This window comes from Sturnira hondurensis, unplaced genomic scaffold (assembly GCF_014824575.4).
Source record: "Sturnira hondurensis isolate 20B ecotype Veracruz unplaced genomic scaffold, ASM1482457v3 Scaffold0006496, whole genome shotgun sequence".
In the NCBI taxonomy this organism is placed as follows: domain Eukaryota; kingdom Metazoa; phylum Chordata; class Mammalia; order Chiroptera; family Phyllostomidae; genus Sturnira; species Sturnira hondurensis.
The window spans coordinates 14,774,401-14,791,942 of NW_028079127.1; the positions used below are offsets into that span (position 1 = coordinate 14,774,401).

Sequence of the window (17,542 nt, forward strand, 5' to 3'; positions counted from 1 at the left end):
CTTTATCAAGTACCTTTGATGTGTCAAGTGCTTTGAGAAGTTGGTTCAGCTTCTTTCGGGGAGCAGAGAGCAGGGTCTCTCGGTTCTTCGGGTGGGTCAGCAAATACTCCAGGTAAACCAGCGCCAGCTGGGGCTTCGCGGGGCGTGGGTCATGGATCTGCACCTTCCGCTTGGATGCCAAGTGTGTCTGAGAGAAGGAATGCAACAGGCTGCCACGGGCTTCCCGGGAAAGCGTCTACTCTGACGCAGCCCCTCCCCCTAGGGGTGACGTGAGCACACCTTCCTCTGGGCTGGCTCTTCTGGCAGCCAGTCACAGACGAGTTCCAAAATGTGTCCCACTTGTCCCCAGGAGCAGAGACAGTCTAGCAGAGTGGAGTAGCTCCTGTCCACTGCTCCTTCCTCTTGGTTTCTTAACGTGGAAATCACACTGCAGCTGAAAATGTCAAATACAGCAAGTCAGAGGCAGCATTTATTTCAACACAACCTCCCCTTCCCTAAAAGGGGGGGAAGACAAGGAAGCTAAGAACTGAGGGCATGTCCGTCCTTCCTGTCACAGGACCTTCTCCACTGCTGGAACAAACACACCGTCCCCCACCATCCCTACACGGCCAAAGCGCTCACACCAACTGCCGGGGCTGGAAGTGGCTGTGGAGCCCAAGAGCCAGCACATCCCAGCATGCAGTGCAAAGCCGAGGTTCACTGAGGTGTCCGCGTGAACCCCACTTCCACACCCGCATCCTCCCTGCTGGCCTCCAGAGCAGAGGCTCCTAACTGGGGGCACTGATGCTGGTGCAGCATCAAAACATTAATTTTGCCATCGATACAAATAAAAATAAATAATTTTCCCCAAGCTAACGGCCAGCAGTCTAGAGTAACACTGTCAAATCAAAAATACAATGTGAGCCACAAAGCAGGCCCCCCATATCATTTTAAATTCTGTAGTCGCCACATTTAAATCAAGAGGAACAGGCAAGATTAAGTCAATCACATCTTATTTAATCCAGTGTCCCCACAGTCACTTGGATGTAATCAACTACTGGTGAGATATATTACACGTGTGTCTCCCACGTCTGTGGGCATCCTGCACGCACAGCACATCTCAGCCCAGGTGGCCAAATTCCTGGGATCGGCCACACTGGCCAACACGCCCGGGTGGCAGCAGCACAGGGCACGGTCTGGTGCCTCAGTGTGTCGGGCTGCACAAGTGCCCCAAATGAAGGCCCAGAGATCTCTGGCCCCAGGCAGCCTCCCCAGGATTCCTGGGCTACTCCAGGGCCCGTGGGGCATGTACCTGAATGCTGGCACAGCAGAAGGTGGCATGAAGGACATCAGCATAAACAAAGGGATCTTGCAGCGGTCATCCTGAAAGCATTAAAAGGAGACAAAGCCAAAGTATTTTTAAACACTAGGGTGCCCCGACAGCCTCCCATTTTCAAGGGGGCTCAGCAGGAACTACCTGAGTAAACTGGATGCACAATCGGGAACCCCAACATGTACGGGAAGCCTCAAGTCTGGTAATTGTTCTCCCCACTCACAAGCTGGTTCACTGCTCTGTGTGCTGTACTGATTTGTGCCAATATTTATTAAGTGCCTACTGTATACCAGGTAGCAAGCTAGAGCCTGGGGCTATATCAGTAACCAGAACATACAAGACTTCATGCTGTCAAGGCTCTGGCTTCTATTGTAAAAACAACATTAATAAAAGGAAAAAAGTCATCTGCATGCACTTGGAATCCTGAAGATAAAACTCAAGAGAATGAAACTCATCAGAGAAAAACTCTTAAATAAAGTAATCAGAGTATCTTTAGGAAGACAGGTTAGTTCGATGGAAAATGTTGCAGGCACTGGAACTGCCTCACAACACCCAGTCCAATCAGACTCCAGAAGCTCACAGGAGGGAGCAAGTGTCCTCCCCGCAAAACGGACAAGACCCTGGGAACAGCTGAGGGCGGCAAACCACGTCAGGCCCTCTGCAGTGCCTAGAACACCAAGTGCTGAATAAACTGCAGCCACCCCACTGCTACCTGCATCACAACAGTAGAACATAATAAAAAATATCCTTGGTTCATTGGAGAATGATGGACCCAACACAAAAACAAACAAAACAAAACAAAACTTTCCTGATAATATACTTAAAACAGAAACAGAAGCAACATCAAAATATGATCTGCAAAACTTTGCACTCAGTTTAGAGTAAACTCAGCCCTTCCCCTAATAAAGAAAAATAATCTTTTCTCCGAGTTACAAAAGCAGACTGGCCATTACTGCTGATCCTGCTCTGCAGACTGTTCACTCACTTACAGGCGGCCACGCTACCCTCTGAGCTGCTGTGGGAAGGGACGCTCTCTGGCCAGAACCATCTGGAATTCAGGGAGTGAGCCGACCGCCTCCCTTGGGTTCCCAGGTACCCCCGCCACTCTGCTCTATCATCTCATCCAGTGTCTTGAGGGCCCCCTGAGATTCTCGAGACCATGCTGGCTTCTCGGTCCCATGGGTTTATTTGTGCTTCAAGTGTACCCAGAACTTTGGCAGCCTATGTTATTTACTCTCCGGACAGGACAGTTCGAATTTCAGAGGAAGAATGAAGCTCAGAGGCATGTGAGGAACAGAAACACAACTCACAGAAGAGCCGAGAGTAAATTTTCCACGAGAACGTAGTTCCTAAGACCTATGGTCTTGCCTCATTTAGACTATGTTCTCTTTATAATTGGGGATAATTTGCTCTTTTGACTGTTTGTTTTTGAAATATAAATTTCCCTCAGAAGTAAAGGAATAAGAAGGCTCCCTTCATCCAAGCAGAAGTTGTTGCTACACCCATGGTTCTCTTTGCCCCGAGGGCAGACACAACCCAAATGCTCCAGAAACACACTTGCTCCCAGTGTGGCATCAAACGCCGAAAAATGCCCACACAGCTTACGTGCTACCGCATCTTCACGCCCACACACTCCTTTTTCTCAATTCCCAGCAGAGCAAACTGGATTCTAAAATAGTGTCACAGACCTTTAGAGAGAGACAGGAAAACTAGGAGCTTACCCTTGATGTTCCCTCGGGTGCAGGGGACAGGACACTGAAAGGCGTGTGACCCCCCCCACCCCAGGGAAGAGCTGGCTTGGCCCCTCCTTCTACAGAGGAGGCTGGTGTGTTGGGCGCTTCTGCTAACTCTGTTCCAGGGTCAGATCAACCCACTGGCTTCCAGATGTGCAGTCTTACCTGAAACACTTTCAGGTACTCGGGCAGCACACAGGCAAACTTGTCGACAGTGTAGAGTCTGGCCTCCTTGTTCTTCTCCAGGCTCCTGTGAATGCTTTTCCAGAGAATCACAACGATCTCCAACAAACCCGACATGGATGCAGCGTCGCTAACTGACAGGGTTTTGTCCAGAACCTACGGCACGAATAACGTCATTGTGAAAGAATCAAATCACAACAACTATCACGACAACAGCACTACGTTTAGAAGCACTTCTCAGAACTCCAGACCTAAAACAGAAATGTAAAGAATATTAAGTCTGTTTTTATGCCAAGAGTTTATTCTGTTTGACAACCTCTAAAAGGTAAATCCACTTTTATTTTTTATTTTAAATATAATTTATTGATTATGCTATTATGGTTATCCCATTTCCGTCTTAACTCCCCTCCACCCTGCATTCCCCCACTTTAGTTCATATCCATGGGTCATGTATGTAAGTTCTTTGGCTTCTACATTCCCTATACTATTCTTACCCTCACCTATCTTCTATCTACCATTTATGCTACTTATTCTCTGTACTGTTTCCCCTCTCTCCCCACCCAGTCCCCCATTCATGATCTCCATTTCTGTGATTCTGTTCTGTTCTAGTTGTTAGTTTGTTTTTGTTTTAGGTTCGGTTGTTAATAACTGTGACTTTGTTGTCATTCTACTGTTCATATTTTTTATCTTCTTTTTCTTAGGTAAGTCCCTTTAACACTTCATATAAGGGCTTGGTGATGATGAACCCCTTCAACTTGACCTTATCTGGGAAGTACTTTATCTGCCCTTCCATTCTAAATAATGGACAGAGTGATCTTGAATGTAGGTCCTTGCCTTTCATGACTTCAAATACTACTTTCCAGCCCCTTCTTGCCTGTGAGGTTTCTTTTGAGAAATCAGCTGACAGTCTGATGGGCACTCCTTTGTAGGTGACTGTCCCTTTATCTTTTGCTGCTTCTAGAATTCTCTCCTTCATTTTAATGTTGGCTAATGTAATTATGATATGCCTTGCTGTGTTCTTTCTTAGGTCCAACTTCTTTGAACTCTCTGAGCTTCCTGGATTTCCTGGAAGTCTATGTCCTTTGCCAGACTGGGGAAGTTTTCCTTTATTATTTGTTCCAATAAGTTTTCAGTTTCTTGCTCTTCCTCTTCTCCTCCTGGTACCCTTACGATTCGGATGTTGGAACATTTAAAGCTGCCCTGGAGGTTCCTAAGCCTCTCATTTTTTTGAATTCTTGTTTCTTCATTCTGTTCTGGTTGAATGTTTCTTTCTTCCTTCTGGTCCACACTGTTGATTTGAGTACTGGTTTCCTTCCAGTCACTGTTCAGTCCCTGTACATCTTCCTTTATTTCACTTAGCATAGCCTTCATTCTTTTCACCTAATTCGTGACCATATTCAACCAATTCTGTGAGCACCCTGATTACCAGTGTTTTGAACTGTGCATCTGGTAGGTTGGCTGTCTCTTCATCACTTAGTTGTATTTTTGGAGCTTTGACCTGTTCTTTCATTTGGGCCTTTTGGGGAGGGGGGGCGGGTCTCAGTACGCCTGTTACACAGTACGGGGTGGAGCCTTAGTTCTCCAGCACGGGGCAACCCCCACCTCTGTGTTGTGACACTGCATGTGGGTGAGGGGTCTGAGGGGAACAATGCTGCTCACTCTCTGCCAGTTTTCAATTACTTCCCCTGCTACCCCCAAGTAAATTGGGCCCTTCTGGTGCTGATTCCTGGGTAGGTGGTTTATGCATGTCCGAGGACCCTGTGGGTCTCTCCAACCAACTCTCCTGTGAGGCTGGGAGTTTCTCCTGCTGCTGCCTCTCCCTCAAGGTGCTTTCAATCGGAGGCTTGAAGGCTTTATTTCCCCAAGCTGGAACCCCAGGTTGCATGGTCTGTCTCACTCCCCAGTTGTTCCTCCCAGTTTAGCTGCATGCGAAAGTCCGCAATCTGCCGCCTTGATGGGTCTGCCAGCCACGGCCCTGCCCTAAGTCCTCTCCATGTGGCTGCCCATCTCCGCCCCTCCTACCAGTCGGGATGAATTTCTTCTTCAACTCCTTGCTTGTCGTACTTCCACATACAGTTCCGTTCTCTGTCAGTTCTGGTTGTTTTTTGTTTTTATTTTGTTGTTGTCCTTTTGGTTGTGAGAGGAGGCACAGTGTGTCTACCTATGCCTCCATCTTGACCGGAATTTGGTAAATCCATTTTTGAAAGCCCACCCAAGGAATAATAATACATTCTACATCAACCCTGTACCTTTTGGTTTTTTAAAGATTTATTCATTCCTAGACAGAGGGGAGGGAAGGCAGAGAAACACTGATGTGAGAGAGAAACACTGACCAGTTGCCTTTTGTTCCTGACCAGACTGAGGACCAAGCCCACAACCCAAGCATGTGCCCTGACCAGGAACTGAACCAGTGACCTTTCACTCTGCCAGACAACTCCCAACCGTATCTGTCAGAATGACCCTATATCCTTTCAATAAACACTTTATATGAATGTAATACTCTCTAAAAACCAAAACACTTAAATCATTGCCATCACCCAGGGACACAGCACACTAGTTATTAAGAAGTGTGCTTTTTCTTTTCCCTTATCTTCTGACTGTTGAAGGATGTTGCTTCTCACCACAGGACTCACTGTGAACAGAATGGATGCAGGGGGTGGTGACAAACCTTGATTTACTCAGTGTCATCACTACTGAAACTCGGTGACCAGACGCCTGTTCCCCAAGCCAGCAGGGGCAGCACCAGACTCTGGTGTGATGACTGGTAACAACCGACCCCACTCATCACGGGCTTCCCTGGATTGCTTTAAAACTGATATGCCCACTCTCACTGTCCCAGCATGTGCGGGCAGCGAGCAATGACGGCTGCCCCTATCGTCTCAATGTGCGCGGCCTGACCCACGAAGGCTCTCTAATACCTTCCCCTTCTGCCACCGCCGCCAGCTGCCCACGGAGTGAGTCCTCATTCAAGAGGAAGCCAACCTTATATTTTGGCCTAAACATCTTTGACTTTTTGTAGACAGCAATGGAAAAAAGTAAAAGAACACTTCAAAAACCTTTGCTTTTAGCCTTATATTCTTAGAATGACAGTATCTATATGACAAACGGTTTCTTTTCTAGCATAGTTTATAATGAAACTACATTATTTCGAAACCTTGTGTTTTCTAATGGTATGGAAAATGACCTAAAACGTTGTAAAATACAAGCTTTCTCATTAACGTGTAGGTTTTTAATAATGAGACTGAAGGATTCCTTCCATATTTAAAAATGGAACAGTCTCAACTGTTCCTCATGAGTTACGTTCCTGCTCTTTCACAGAACCATCTGCACCGCCGGCATGAGTCTGGCCCAGACGCCTGCTCCGCAGCAGACGTCTGCTCATCACCCCTTGCTGGGCCCACCGCACCTGCTGCAGCCCCCCAGCCGTGCTGGCGCCTTCGGCTAAGGTTTCTAAAGCTGCACCTGCAGCAGTGGGACTGCTTTCCTAAAGAACCCTGCCCACCCTCCCCACCCATGGAGAGAAAAGCCCTGAAGAGGAATCCAAATCGTCCCAGCACTGAATGCAGGGCCAGTCCTGAATGCTCTTGGCTGAGGGTTCAAAAGGGTCTGGGCTCAAAAGGCCCATGAACTGATGTATGTGTACTCAGGGTCCACTGTTTGGATGAAATGGAGACCCACTCTATGCCCTCCTCTCATTTTGCCCCACCTCTGTGATTCTGACGGGGACAGAGCACAGGCTGAGGCGGCGGCTGCACAAGGTGTGAGTCCAAGGGCACGTGTGTGAGCAGCACTCTCCTCCTGACAGGTAACTGGAGAGGCTGAGACCAGTGAACATGCAGAGCCATACGTGAGCCCTAAGCAAGCAGTCAGCCTGTGTTAGAGGTGGTGGACACAGGGCCACACGGACTGATGTTAGGGCTTGCCTAGGGCCCACACAGGGCTGCAGTTCAGCCAGAGTGGAAGCGGTCTTTGGTGCCTTCCTCCTCAAGGCCAGTTTCCTAACCAGTTCAGCACCACACAACTACCCCTAGATTTTATTTCTAATGTACTAAGCACACAAGTTTGATTACAAGCTTAAGACAGTGCCTGAAAGTGGTAATTCTGTCTAAGCCTTAAACGTTCTCTTCATGTGCTCTGACTGGTCACTTTGGATTCCGAAGAAATAGCAGCCCAGCAGAGCCTTTGATAAATTACTTTCTAAAAGAGAATTCTCAACTCAGTCCCAGAAATTCAACTCGAAGACACTTTTATAGCAGTGGTTAAGAGTGCTACCACCTAACTAAATGCAGTCATGCTCGAATCCAATCCAGGTATGCCACTCCCAGATGGGATTATAATAAACAGAGAAATTTAAAGCAAAGAAAAGTTGGGACATGGTGTTCCCAATAATAAATTTGCTCTGTATTAAACCCTACCCAAACTCCACAGTGGACTACAAAGGATATATAACAATTCTTTATATGATCCTCTAAAATAATCAGTTAAAATGTCAACACTAAAAGAATAAATAGGGAAAAATCATCCCTAGTGCTGGGGTTGGGGAGAATCCCCCACTTCCCTTGCGTTCTTAAGGCTGGACTAACAATAAGTTGATCTAAAAGCAGATGAACAGGAGAGACAAACTTAATGTGTGTACATAAATGAGTCCCTCTGAGTCTGGGTGCTAATTAAGGAGAATCACAAAGTCTGGGCTTGGGCGGTAAGCTGGTAAAGGGGTGACCTAGTTTATTTGTGGCTTTCGGCGCTGGATTCCTTAACTCTAGCCACAGTAGGGTTCCTGGGGCAGCCTGTCCTGGGCCCCAACTCTCACGTCTAGGGCCTTGGACAGGAGGGGAGAGTGGCCTGGGGCACCTCGCCGGGTGTCCTACTTACACTCACGTTCTCCTTCTCCCGCTCCTCGTCCTCCTCCTGGCACTCTCGGATGGCCTTTTGGATGCAGGCATTTAAGCAATGGCGAATCACATGTATCAGCTTTGCTAAATGATTAAGATAATCAATAATTAATTTAAATGTTTCTTCAACAAAATTACCTTTTAATAGTAAAGTTGTAATCCCAAGTAATTACAAGTATTATTTAAAGGAAATCATTAGCAATGCATTACAGCAAGGAGCCCTGAAGTGACCCGCAGCGAGCACGTGCACCGTGAGCCAGGCTCCGTAGAGAGCACAGCCAGAGAGGGAAGCGCATGCAGAAGTACCGATGTTGGTGCAGGCGGTGTGCTCGTGGGCGTGCTGGTAGAACCTCCTGGCAGCGGCGTGGTTCATCTGCAGCAGTGTGACGCAGCGCTCACACCACACCTCCTCCGGCTGGTTCACGGGCAGGAAGGAGTTAAAGATGAGGCTCACCAGGCGCCGACATACAGGCCGGGAATCTGATTCCAGACGAACCAAAATATGCTCCATGGGGCATATTTTCCAAAACTGTGGAAAGCATGTGTGCAAGAGAACCCATCACCTGTTTGTATCATCTTAAAAATATTTCAAGCAAAATTTTCAGAACATAATAAAAAAGCAACTAACTTTTATATTTCAGAAAACCCACGTGGCAGTTACAAGAGAGCGTCAGGGTAAGAAGCCCAGCGCAGGGACAGAGTCAGCAGCACTGCGACAGCTACGGACGGTGCGAGCTCACTGGGCTGGCTGCTTGGAAGCTACATGTCTAACCACTGTGCTGCTCCCCTGAACCAGTGTAATACTGTATTCAACTGTAATGAAAGAATCTAAAAAATTTCAATGGAGTTGTTCAATCTTGAAAACAATTTCAAATGACGATAGGATCTGTGACACTTTTTCCAAGAAATTCAATTAATAAATCCATATTTTAAAAAAGCAGTGACAAATAACGTGCCTGAGTATAGGCTGTGGGGAGGATTAATTATAATTAACACCACCGCTGATGCATAGTTAATTCAAATGATGGCTATGATTATCAGTCTAACCATTTAAAATTTCTTAAAACACCCTGGCTGGTGTGTCTCAGTGGATTGAGTGCCAGCCTGTGAACCAAAAGGTCACCGGTTCAATTCCCAGTCGGACCACTTGCCTGGGGTGCGGGCCAGGTCCCCAGTTGGAGGGGTGCAAGAGGCCACCAATCAAGGTATCTCTCACGCATACATGTTTCTCTGCCTCTCTTTCTCCCTCCCCTCCCCTATCTCTAAAAATAAATAAATAACAACTTTAAAAAAACCTCACGTGGACACCCCATCTCCTACCTGGGAGATGCACCCAGGGCTGCCAGACCACTGGTCATGGGTCTGTGAAGGCCCCTCCCACGAGGCACCCCACCCCCAGCAGCAGCCTGCCCCAGGACCTCCAGCCTCCTCTGGCCCAGCCCCGCTTTCAACTGCTGACAGATCAGAGGGAACCACTGCCCTCGGCTCACAAGCACCAGAGCGGTCTGCTCCCACAGAGAATGGCCAAACTTCTACCCAGGAAATGCAAGACAAGAGGAAATACCATAGAATAATAGAAAGAAAGTAGATTCTCATGGTGAAATGCTCAAATCCAAACTCCAGCACTTATCATCTGGTAATCCTGTGCAAATACTCACACTTGAAACAGTTTCTCAGCTGTGTGTGGGGGTGCCATCACCGGTACAACCATTCTCCAGGGCCTGACCCTAATGATCACCCCTTGTCCCAGAATTCTCAATAACGCCCGGATCCCTGCCACCTCCCAGACCTCACCTCCACTCCTGGGCCTTTGACTGTCAACCTGGGTCAATCCTCCTGCCCAAGGCCTTGCAGAATGAGACAGGCTCCAGCCCTGCTAAGCTCAGCCCTGTGTGTCTCACAGTGGAAGTAAGGGGAAAGGGCAACTCTCGTTCCTCCAATGCTGGATGCAGGAGAGCCCGACTCTGTGAATATATCCACTAGCACTGCAAGCAGGACTGCAAACTGGCTGTCACTGCGACCCGGTGGACAAGCAGCCAGCCGCTCATTCCTGTGAGCTGCCTCTCCACAGGCCCGTCAACCTCTGACCTTGACTTTCAAGACCCAGTGTGTGTGCCCACCATGACCTTTGCAGAGACCTCACTGATGAACCACTCTCTGCCCTGCCAGCCGCTGCGGAGCTGAGGTCAAGCTGAAAGAAGCACCTCATTAAAACAAAAACCCAAATTCTGGGTCACAGGCCTGCTGTCTGTCTTACTGTCTCTCCTGTCTCTTGAGGAGACCCATTAATAAAGTGAAAACTACTGACCTCTCCATGCCCTCACCAGTCATCACCTCCATAATCCTGTGCAAACAGATCTCCAGTTCAAACAACACAAAACCAAAAGCTTCCCTTTCGGAGTCAGAATTGTAGTTTAAACAGGCTGTTAGAACAAATTCAACCAAAACTGCAGCCAGCTTTCTTGTTGAAACTGACATACTGAGTCTAAAATGCATATACAAATGCGAAGGACCCAGGCAGCCCAAGGGCTCTGAATGAAGAGGCTGGGGATCCACACTGCAGGCCTGGGTAGCTGTAGCGTGCAGGCTTGCCGCCTGGCCCAGGACAGGTGGCAGGTGAGCCAGACAGCCAGTCCAGACACAGACCACACCATCACAAGATCAGCCACAAAAGTACCAAGGTAGCAGGGTCGGGGATAAGGGTATTCTACATGGGTCACACAAAATATACTTTTTTAAACATAAAAATATTCACAGTTCCAAATTCGAAACACATGAAACAATACACACCCGATGCAGCAATAAGGTCTCCCCAGACCCATCCCCAGACACCTGACCTCGGGGTCAGTCATCCAGGTGACTGTCACTGACTCCCTGACATCTTCTGGGTGTGTGTGAGGGTGCACCTGAGCACATACACTGTGTGTGCCCTGCTGTACACAGCTGGCATCTACACTTGCTTTCACTCTTCTGCCTCAGAGGTATTTCCTCAGTCACACAGCATTAGCTCACTGCACAAATGTACCCCAGGCCCCGCAGCTGACCTCACAGTGAGGGACACGCAAGCTTGTGCCCACATCCTGGGCTGTGACAAAACCACCTTTCTGAAGGTAACTTTCAGAGAGCCATTGTAAGAAGAGCCATTTACCCCACCTTCGCGGCCCTCACGGCTTTGACCTTCAGCAGCATCTCCACGAAGGCCACGCGCACCTTCTCCGAGCTGTCGTGGAGGCTGTACTTCAGTGCTGGCAGAAGCTGCTCTAACAAAGGGTGGCTTAATTTGTTATCCAGGATTATGGGCAGACACTGCAAGAAGACAGAAAGGTAATGCTTCAGAATGAGAACAGAAACTTAAAAAGCTCAGGTGAGAAACCACTCAGTTCCATCTTCACTAGCACTGCTGGTCAAGTGGGTAAACACACCTAAAGAATACAGAGCATCTCTAAAATGGTTTCATATAAAAACATACTTCTAACAAATTCATACAGTTTCAATGACTGACAAGCTCCACCCACTACTTCACTCAGACAAGATGAGAGCAGCTATAAAATAATATTTAGAGTGGAAAGAAACACAGAACTCGCCAGACAGACGAGTGACCCATCCAAGCTCAGGCCAGGCACCAACTTGTCCACCCTACCACCTTCTCTTTCCAGTTATTAGGAAACAGGATGTTCTATTTTTAAAAGATACCTGTATTTTAAAGCTCAAACACATAAATATTTACAGATGAGATGATACAATGTCTGGGATTTGCTTCGAAGTAACTGTGGGAGATGAAGGAGGGGGCTACAGATGAGGTAAGAATGGACATGTCCTGCTAACCACGGACACTGGATGAGGACAGAAGGAGAGTTTTGTAGGTTCTTATTAAAAGTATATACAGTATATCAAAAAGTCAATTTTAATGTATAATGACCTAAGAAAATTTTAGTACGTACAGCTCCTATTCTAAAATGATGTGCCCATTCCACACACACCCACTAAAGATTATTTCAAGTAGTAATTTTTGTAGAAAACACTTTTAAAAAAAGATCTGATTTATTTATTTTTAGAGAGAGGGGAAAGAAAGCAGAAAGAGAAGGAGAGAAATATCAATGCACAAGAGAAACATGGATCAGTTGTCGCCTGGTCTGTAACCCAAGCATGTGCCCTGACCAGGCATTGAACCAGTGACCCTTCACTTTGAAGGACCATGCCCAACCCACTGAGCCACACCGGCCAGAGCTGCAGAAAGTACTTTTAATTCAGTTTGTAAAGCCTTTGTTCATACAACAAAAATATCAATAGTGCTACATCTATATAGGAATATGAGTGATTTTTAAGTTTTTCTTTCCCTATATTTTCTAAGTGTTTTACAATAATCACTGCTCCGTCTAACTTAAAATCCTACCTTAAAGACAGAACAGCGTACATCGGCTGAGCTCGTATCAAACGCCAGTTCCCCGGTTACTTTCTTGAGGAGATCGATAAGAATGGTTGGAGGCATCACTTCCCAGTACTTGGAAGTTATTTTACAAACACCAAGTATCCCTGCTGAACGGACCATCGGATAAGGATCTTCTAAAAGGCTCTATAAGAAGGAAGGAGAAAAAGGCTTAAATTAAAAATCTCAAATTAGTTCGCTTTGCACCAGTATTGGCTTTACACATCGGCCTCCGGACGTCCACCACCTGTCAGACACTTCACATCGCAGAAACACGGGGCGCGCACAGACTCGTGACCTCTGACCACACACCATGGCGGAAGTTGAGGGCTCTCAGGGGGCATCCAGACCACGCGGAGGCCGATTCACCAACCCTGCCCATGGCACCTGGCCCACAGCAGGGCCTCTGAGGCTCGCTCTACTACTGTTCGGGGACTGTGCAGAGATGCTCTGCTGTGAAAGATCCTCACACCCCATGAAATGTCCTGATGTCTTATTGGAAAAGTCAGTCATCAGCAGACACACCTGCATCAGGTCATGTCTCAGGCTTGTCTTAGCCCAGGCTTTGTTCGTGCGCAGGACCCACTTCACGGTGGGCAGCACCACTCTCTTCAAATTTACAGGGGAGGAGTCAGAGAAGCGACTTGCCCTAAGTCACACAGCTGGGAAGTGAGAGGTGGGGTCAGACCTGGGGGTGTCTGAACCTCTGTGTTACATATACTACCTCTGCTGGGGAGATGAGAACACACACAAAACGAAGTAATAATTAGATAAGTAAGAGTAATTAGATGAAGTAATAATAATCAGACGCAGTAAAGGAAGTAATAATTAGATGTTCCAAAGGAGATGAAGGGAAGAGAAAAGGACACTATGGGCCCATAATGTCACATAAGGCACCGGGGAGAGAACAAATGTCCCTGAAAAATGTCAACGTCTAAAAAACTTTGGCAAGTACTGGGTGGCAGAGTAGATAGAGGGGACCAGGCCAGACAGAACTGGAGTGACAAGGAGCTCAACTACATGAATACGTACATAGAGTTCTTCAAATTGCTTCTGAATTTCACTATCCATTTCGATAGCATTGAAGTTTGGATCCCTAACAGGAAATGCTTCAACGAACAGCAGCGCAGCGTTTGAGCGAACTTCGGAGTTTCTGGCCTGGAATAATGAAAGAAGTTGGTTTCAGGACGCAGAGAGATGACATCTAAGGATGTCGGTGCAGAGTTCCTAGAGTAAAGCCCCTGGCGTCTCAGCACAGACTTACCCACACAGTAAAGACAGTGGCAACATCTAAACAAACACCATAGTGAAACCTTCCTTAGCTTCAGCCAAACTCAGTTCAGCATCAACAGATCGAAAAAGACTGTTTGCTTGTTCAAATCCCACCTTGTGTCATTAAGGTACAGTGACCCCCTCCCCAGCTCTGCAGACCCCACCCACTCTGCTGGTTACTGAGCGTGACCGCGCCCCTCCCCTCTGGGCAGTCAGCACTACACCAACTCAGACTCCTAGTTCAACGGGCCTGAGAACTGCTTTTACTAAAAAAATAAAACACTCACCCACAATTTCACAAAGCCCCCAGCCCCCAGCCCCATCGCTAATGCCGCACCACAGTTCTGAAGCAGGGGATCTAGACTCCCAAGTGAAACCAGCACATCTACACGCGAGAGGCCACTGAGCATGTGCACCTTCAACCCTCTCCACAGGAGGGGCTTGTACAACCGGTACAGCATCTCTTCCACTCCCTGCCGGACTCTCTTTTGTTGGTGAAAATAACTCAGCACCTAGAGCCAAGAAAAAAGAAAACAAAGGTAATGTTGCTCTGTAAGCAAGCACCTAAGATCCCGTTTGGAAAAACCAACAGAGTGTGGGCTCTCTCCCCCAGGACAGGCACCCCAGTACGATAGCTCTTCCCCGAGGATGACGAGGCAGATACAGACAGCACCCGCAAGGCAGAGCGTGTGGAGGGAGCTGATGGCACATGTGAAGGTCAGTGCCCTCCTAATCTTCAGGGTGGCATGGAAAAGGAGTCAGGCCAGGTGGCTTCCACGGCCCGTCCTGGCTCTAAGATGAGCTGGGCACGCCTCTGCTTGGGTCTCAGTGCGACAGTGGACCCCCGAGCAAGGCCCACAGCAGGCCTCCCAGGCAGTGGTGCTGCTCCTCGGGCCCCCCCAGCAGGGGCTGATGTCGGGCCGAAGTGCCCCCCAAGCTGTGGGCCGGCCAGCAATGGACGGCTCTCCTGCCCCCGTTCTGTTCTATTCCCTTCTCTTCTAGCCAGAATCCTCCTGCCGCTCTTCACAGACGCTTGACCCCAACAATAACCAAGGGTGCCTCGCTCCCTGAACTCACAACTCTAGGGACCAAGATTACACTGGTAAAAAGAGGAAAATAAAGAGAGTAAAACAGGCTATAAAACAACAGCCTACACTTTAAGTGTGCTCAAATCAACTTTACCCTCAAAGAACTACCATCTGAAGATTTTTTTCCTGATTGTTCACCTTTATTTAGGAGTTTTTACTGATTGTGATAAGAGATATGAGTCTACAGTTTGTTTTTGTGTTACAGTACTATCAAGTTTAGCCCTGGCTGGTGTAGTTCAGTGGATTGAGCATGGGCCTGCGAACCACACGATCATGGTTCGATTCCCAGTCAGGGCACTTGCCTGGGTTGCAGGCCAGTTCCCAGCAGGGGACTCACAAGAGGCAACCATGCATTGATATTTCTCTCCCTCTCTCCTTCCCTTCCCCTCTAAAGATAAATAAATAAAATCTTAAAAAAATATTATCAAGTTTTGGCACCAGGATATACTTGCTTCACAAAAACACTTTTTTTCCACAAGGACATTTTTTTCATTGCTTTTCAGAGAGAAGAAGGGAGAAAAGAAGGGAGAGAGAGAAACACAGAGTGGTTGCCTCCTGTTTGCTTCCAGACTGGGGTTCAAACCCTCAAGTGCCCTGACTGGGAACTGAAACCTCAACCTTTCAGTTACAGGACAATGTCCCCAAAACTGAGCCACAACGGCCAGGACCATAGAAATACTTTTAAATAACTTTACTGATATAATTCACACACCATAAGTCACTCTTTTAGAGTGTACAACTAAGGAGGTTCTAGTGTATTCACAGCATTGTGTGGCCATTACTATTACCTAGTTTTTGAAGATTTTCATCAACAGTATGGGGATTTTTACTTTCAAATCACTCTGAAGCTTCTTTCAATATATCAACAAAATAATTAATCATATAAATATGTTTATCCAAAAAAGAATGTGAGGAAAAAATTGCATTATAAGCAGCAAGAACAGTTACTTAAGAGCCCAGGAACACATTTCATTTGAAAGTACAATCTAATATTCTTCCTCTTGATTCTGTGCAGTTTTCCATAAATTTAACGAAAGTCATGTCCACACTCACACTATCTTAGTGACTCAGACACCGCGACAGAATTCTAAAGCGGGCATGAAAAGCAAGTGCCATTTGGTAGCAAGAGTGACATGCCCATGTTACCGACCTGTGGTTGAACACGATGCTGCTCCTTAGGACTAAACTGAACCTGCAATACCAAACCACACATGTGACCTGCAACTTAAGGGAGCCAACCTGGGATGGGTGGGGGGGGGGGGGGTTCTTATCTCCACCTCTTTATCTTTGGATGACTCACACTCAATCATCCATCACGTAGACTAATGTCTTCTCATCCATTCAAGCTTTATATAATTAGTGTATTTACATTATACAAATAATTACAATTTCACTATTCAAAAAAGTAAAGAGGCAGCCTTTGTCACTCAGCTGCCCAAAGTACCAGCCGCCCCACAAGAGTCCCAGGGCCACCAGACACGCAAAGCAGACATGGGCACGGACCCCAAAGCCTCCTCTAGTCAGACAGTGACAATGTATGGATGGAGTTCAGATTTGAGGTCTGAAATGACCTTCTAAAAACCAAATCTTACCAAGAGAAACGAGTAAAACATTATTCCATTTGATTTGCAGAATACCAAAATAGAAATCTAATGCATGAAAGTAAATAATAAAAACAATCTCAACTACCATCTTTTCCCACAAAAGTGGTAGTGGCAGTCAGAAAGTGATGATTCTGGACATTTTCCCGTCCCAGAACTTAATTATGGTGGTTTAACTTCGGCTCTGATGCCGGAGCGGTATTCCTCTGCTTCCCCGACGAGAGCTGTGGCAGCAGCAGGATACAAACTGCCAGGCACCAACTTCAAGATTCTGAGAATCCATACAACTGACACCCACGAAGGCTTAACCTCACTTGTACACTGAACGAAAACCAATGACGGAAAAATGAGGAAGACAAGATGCAACGTGAAGTGGGCACAGCGAGTGCTGAGGGCTCAGCTCACCTCGCGCACTTTGCTGTGCACTGGCGACCTCCGCGGCAGGTGGATCCCGTGGTACATGAGGTCCTGGATGCAGTCGCTTTCGATCGTCTGCAAGAACAAGCACGATGCAGTAACATTGGAGTGTGTGTGTCCCACAGGCAGACAGCAGGACAGGCAGCGCAGCAGTATGAACACAAAGGAGTCTGATCTGTTCACCTTCCATCTCCTGCCATCAGAGCCTCTGGGTCTTAAGTGTACACCTCTCTAATTCTCACCAGAGAGAACACTTGGCCTCTTCTGTCTTATTTGATGAGATACTCATTTGTGAGAGGCGGCAGTTTAGGCCAGCAGGGCTCAGAGACAGAATGAGGCTGGGCCCCCTTGTCTGAGAACCTCAGAGCCTCCAGGAACTACACTGACCTACCTCTAAGGTGGGGCCCAGGACTCCAAACTGATGGCAACGAGGTCTTTGGGGGCTGCCCTAGACGGGCAGAGCCGTCCAGGGTGTGCTGTGGGGAGCCAGGGCCCTGAGTCCTCCTGTGGGGTGACTAAAGCAGGGTCAGTGCCAGGAGCAGCCCAAGGCCCCAGGAACTCTCTGGTCTGTTCATCTGGATGCCATGGCTTTAGGAAAGACACAGGGAGAGCTTCCTA

The 17,542-nt window shown here is 47.5% G+C and overlaps 1 protein-coding gene across 3 annotated transcripts in view; it reads right to left on the minus strand.

The window, feature by feature from the left end:
* Positions 1 to 17,542, minus strand: part of NCAPG2 (non-SMC condensin II complex subunit G2) — a 54,147-nt gene that overhangs the window by 17,010 nt on the left and 19,595 nt on the right. For 2 of the 3 annotated variants that reach the window (XM_037049521.1, XM_037049519.1), the window contains exons 9-19: positions 16,913 to 16,999; positions 14,235 to 14,330; positions 13,579 to 13,704; positions 12,514 to 12,693; positions 11,274 to 11,426; positions 8,427 to 8,649; positions 8,101 to 8,204; positions 3,211 to 3,384; positions 1,292 to 1,362; positions 280 to 433; positions 14 to 187 (exon numbers count right to left, since the gene is read on the minus strand). In XM_037049521.1, coding sequence (XP_036905416.1) covers positions 14 to 187; positions 280 to 433; positions 1,292 to 1,362; positions 3,211 to 3,384; positions 8,101 to 8,204; positions 8,427 to 8,649; positions 11,274 to 11,426; positions 12,514 to 12,693; positions 13,579 to 13,704; positions 14,235 to 14,330; positions 16,913 to 16,999 — 1,542 coding nt within the window. The remainder of the gene's footprint in view (positions 1 to 13; positions 188 to 279; positions 434 to 1,291; positions 1,363 to 3,210; positions 3,385 to 8,100; positions 8,205 to 8,426; positions 8,650 to 11,273; positions 11,427 to 12,513; positions 12,694 to 13,578; positions 13,705 to 14,234; positions 14,331 to 16,912; positions 17,000 to 17,542) is intronic. The other variant, XM_037049520.1, reaches the window with a different exon arrangement.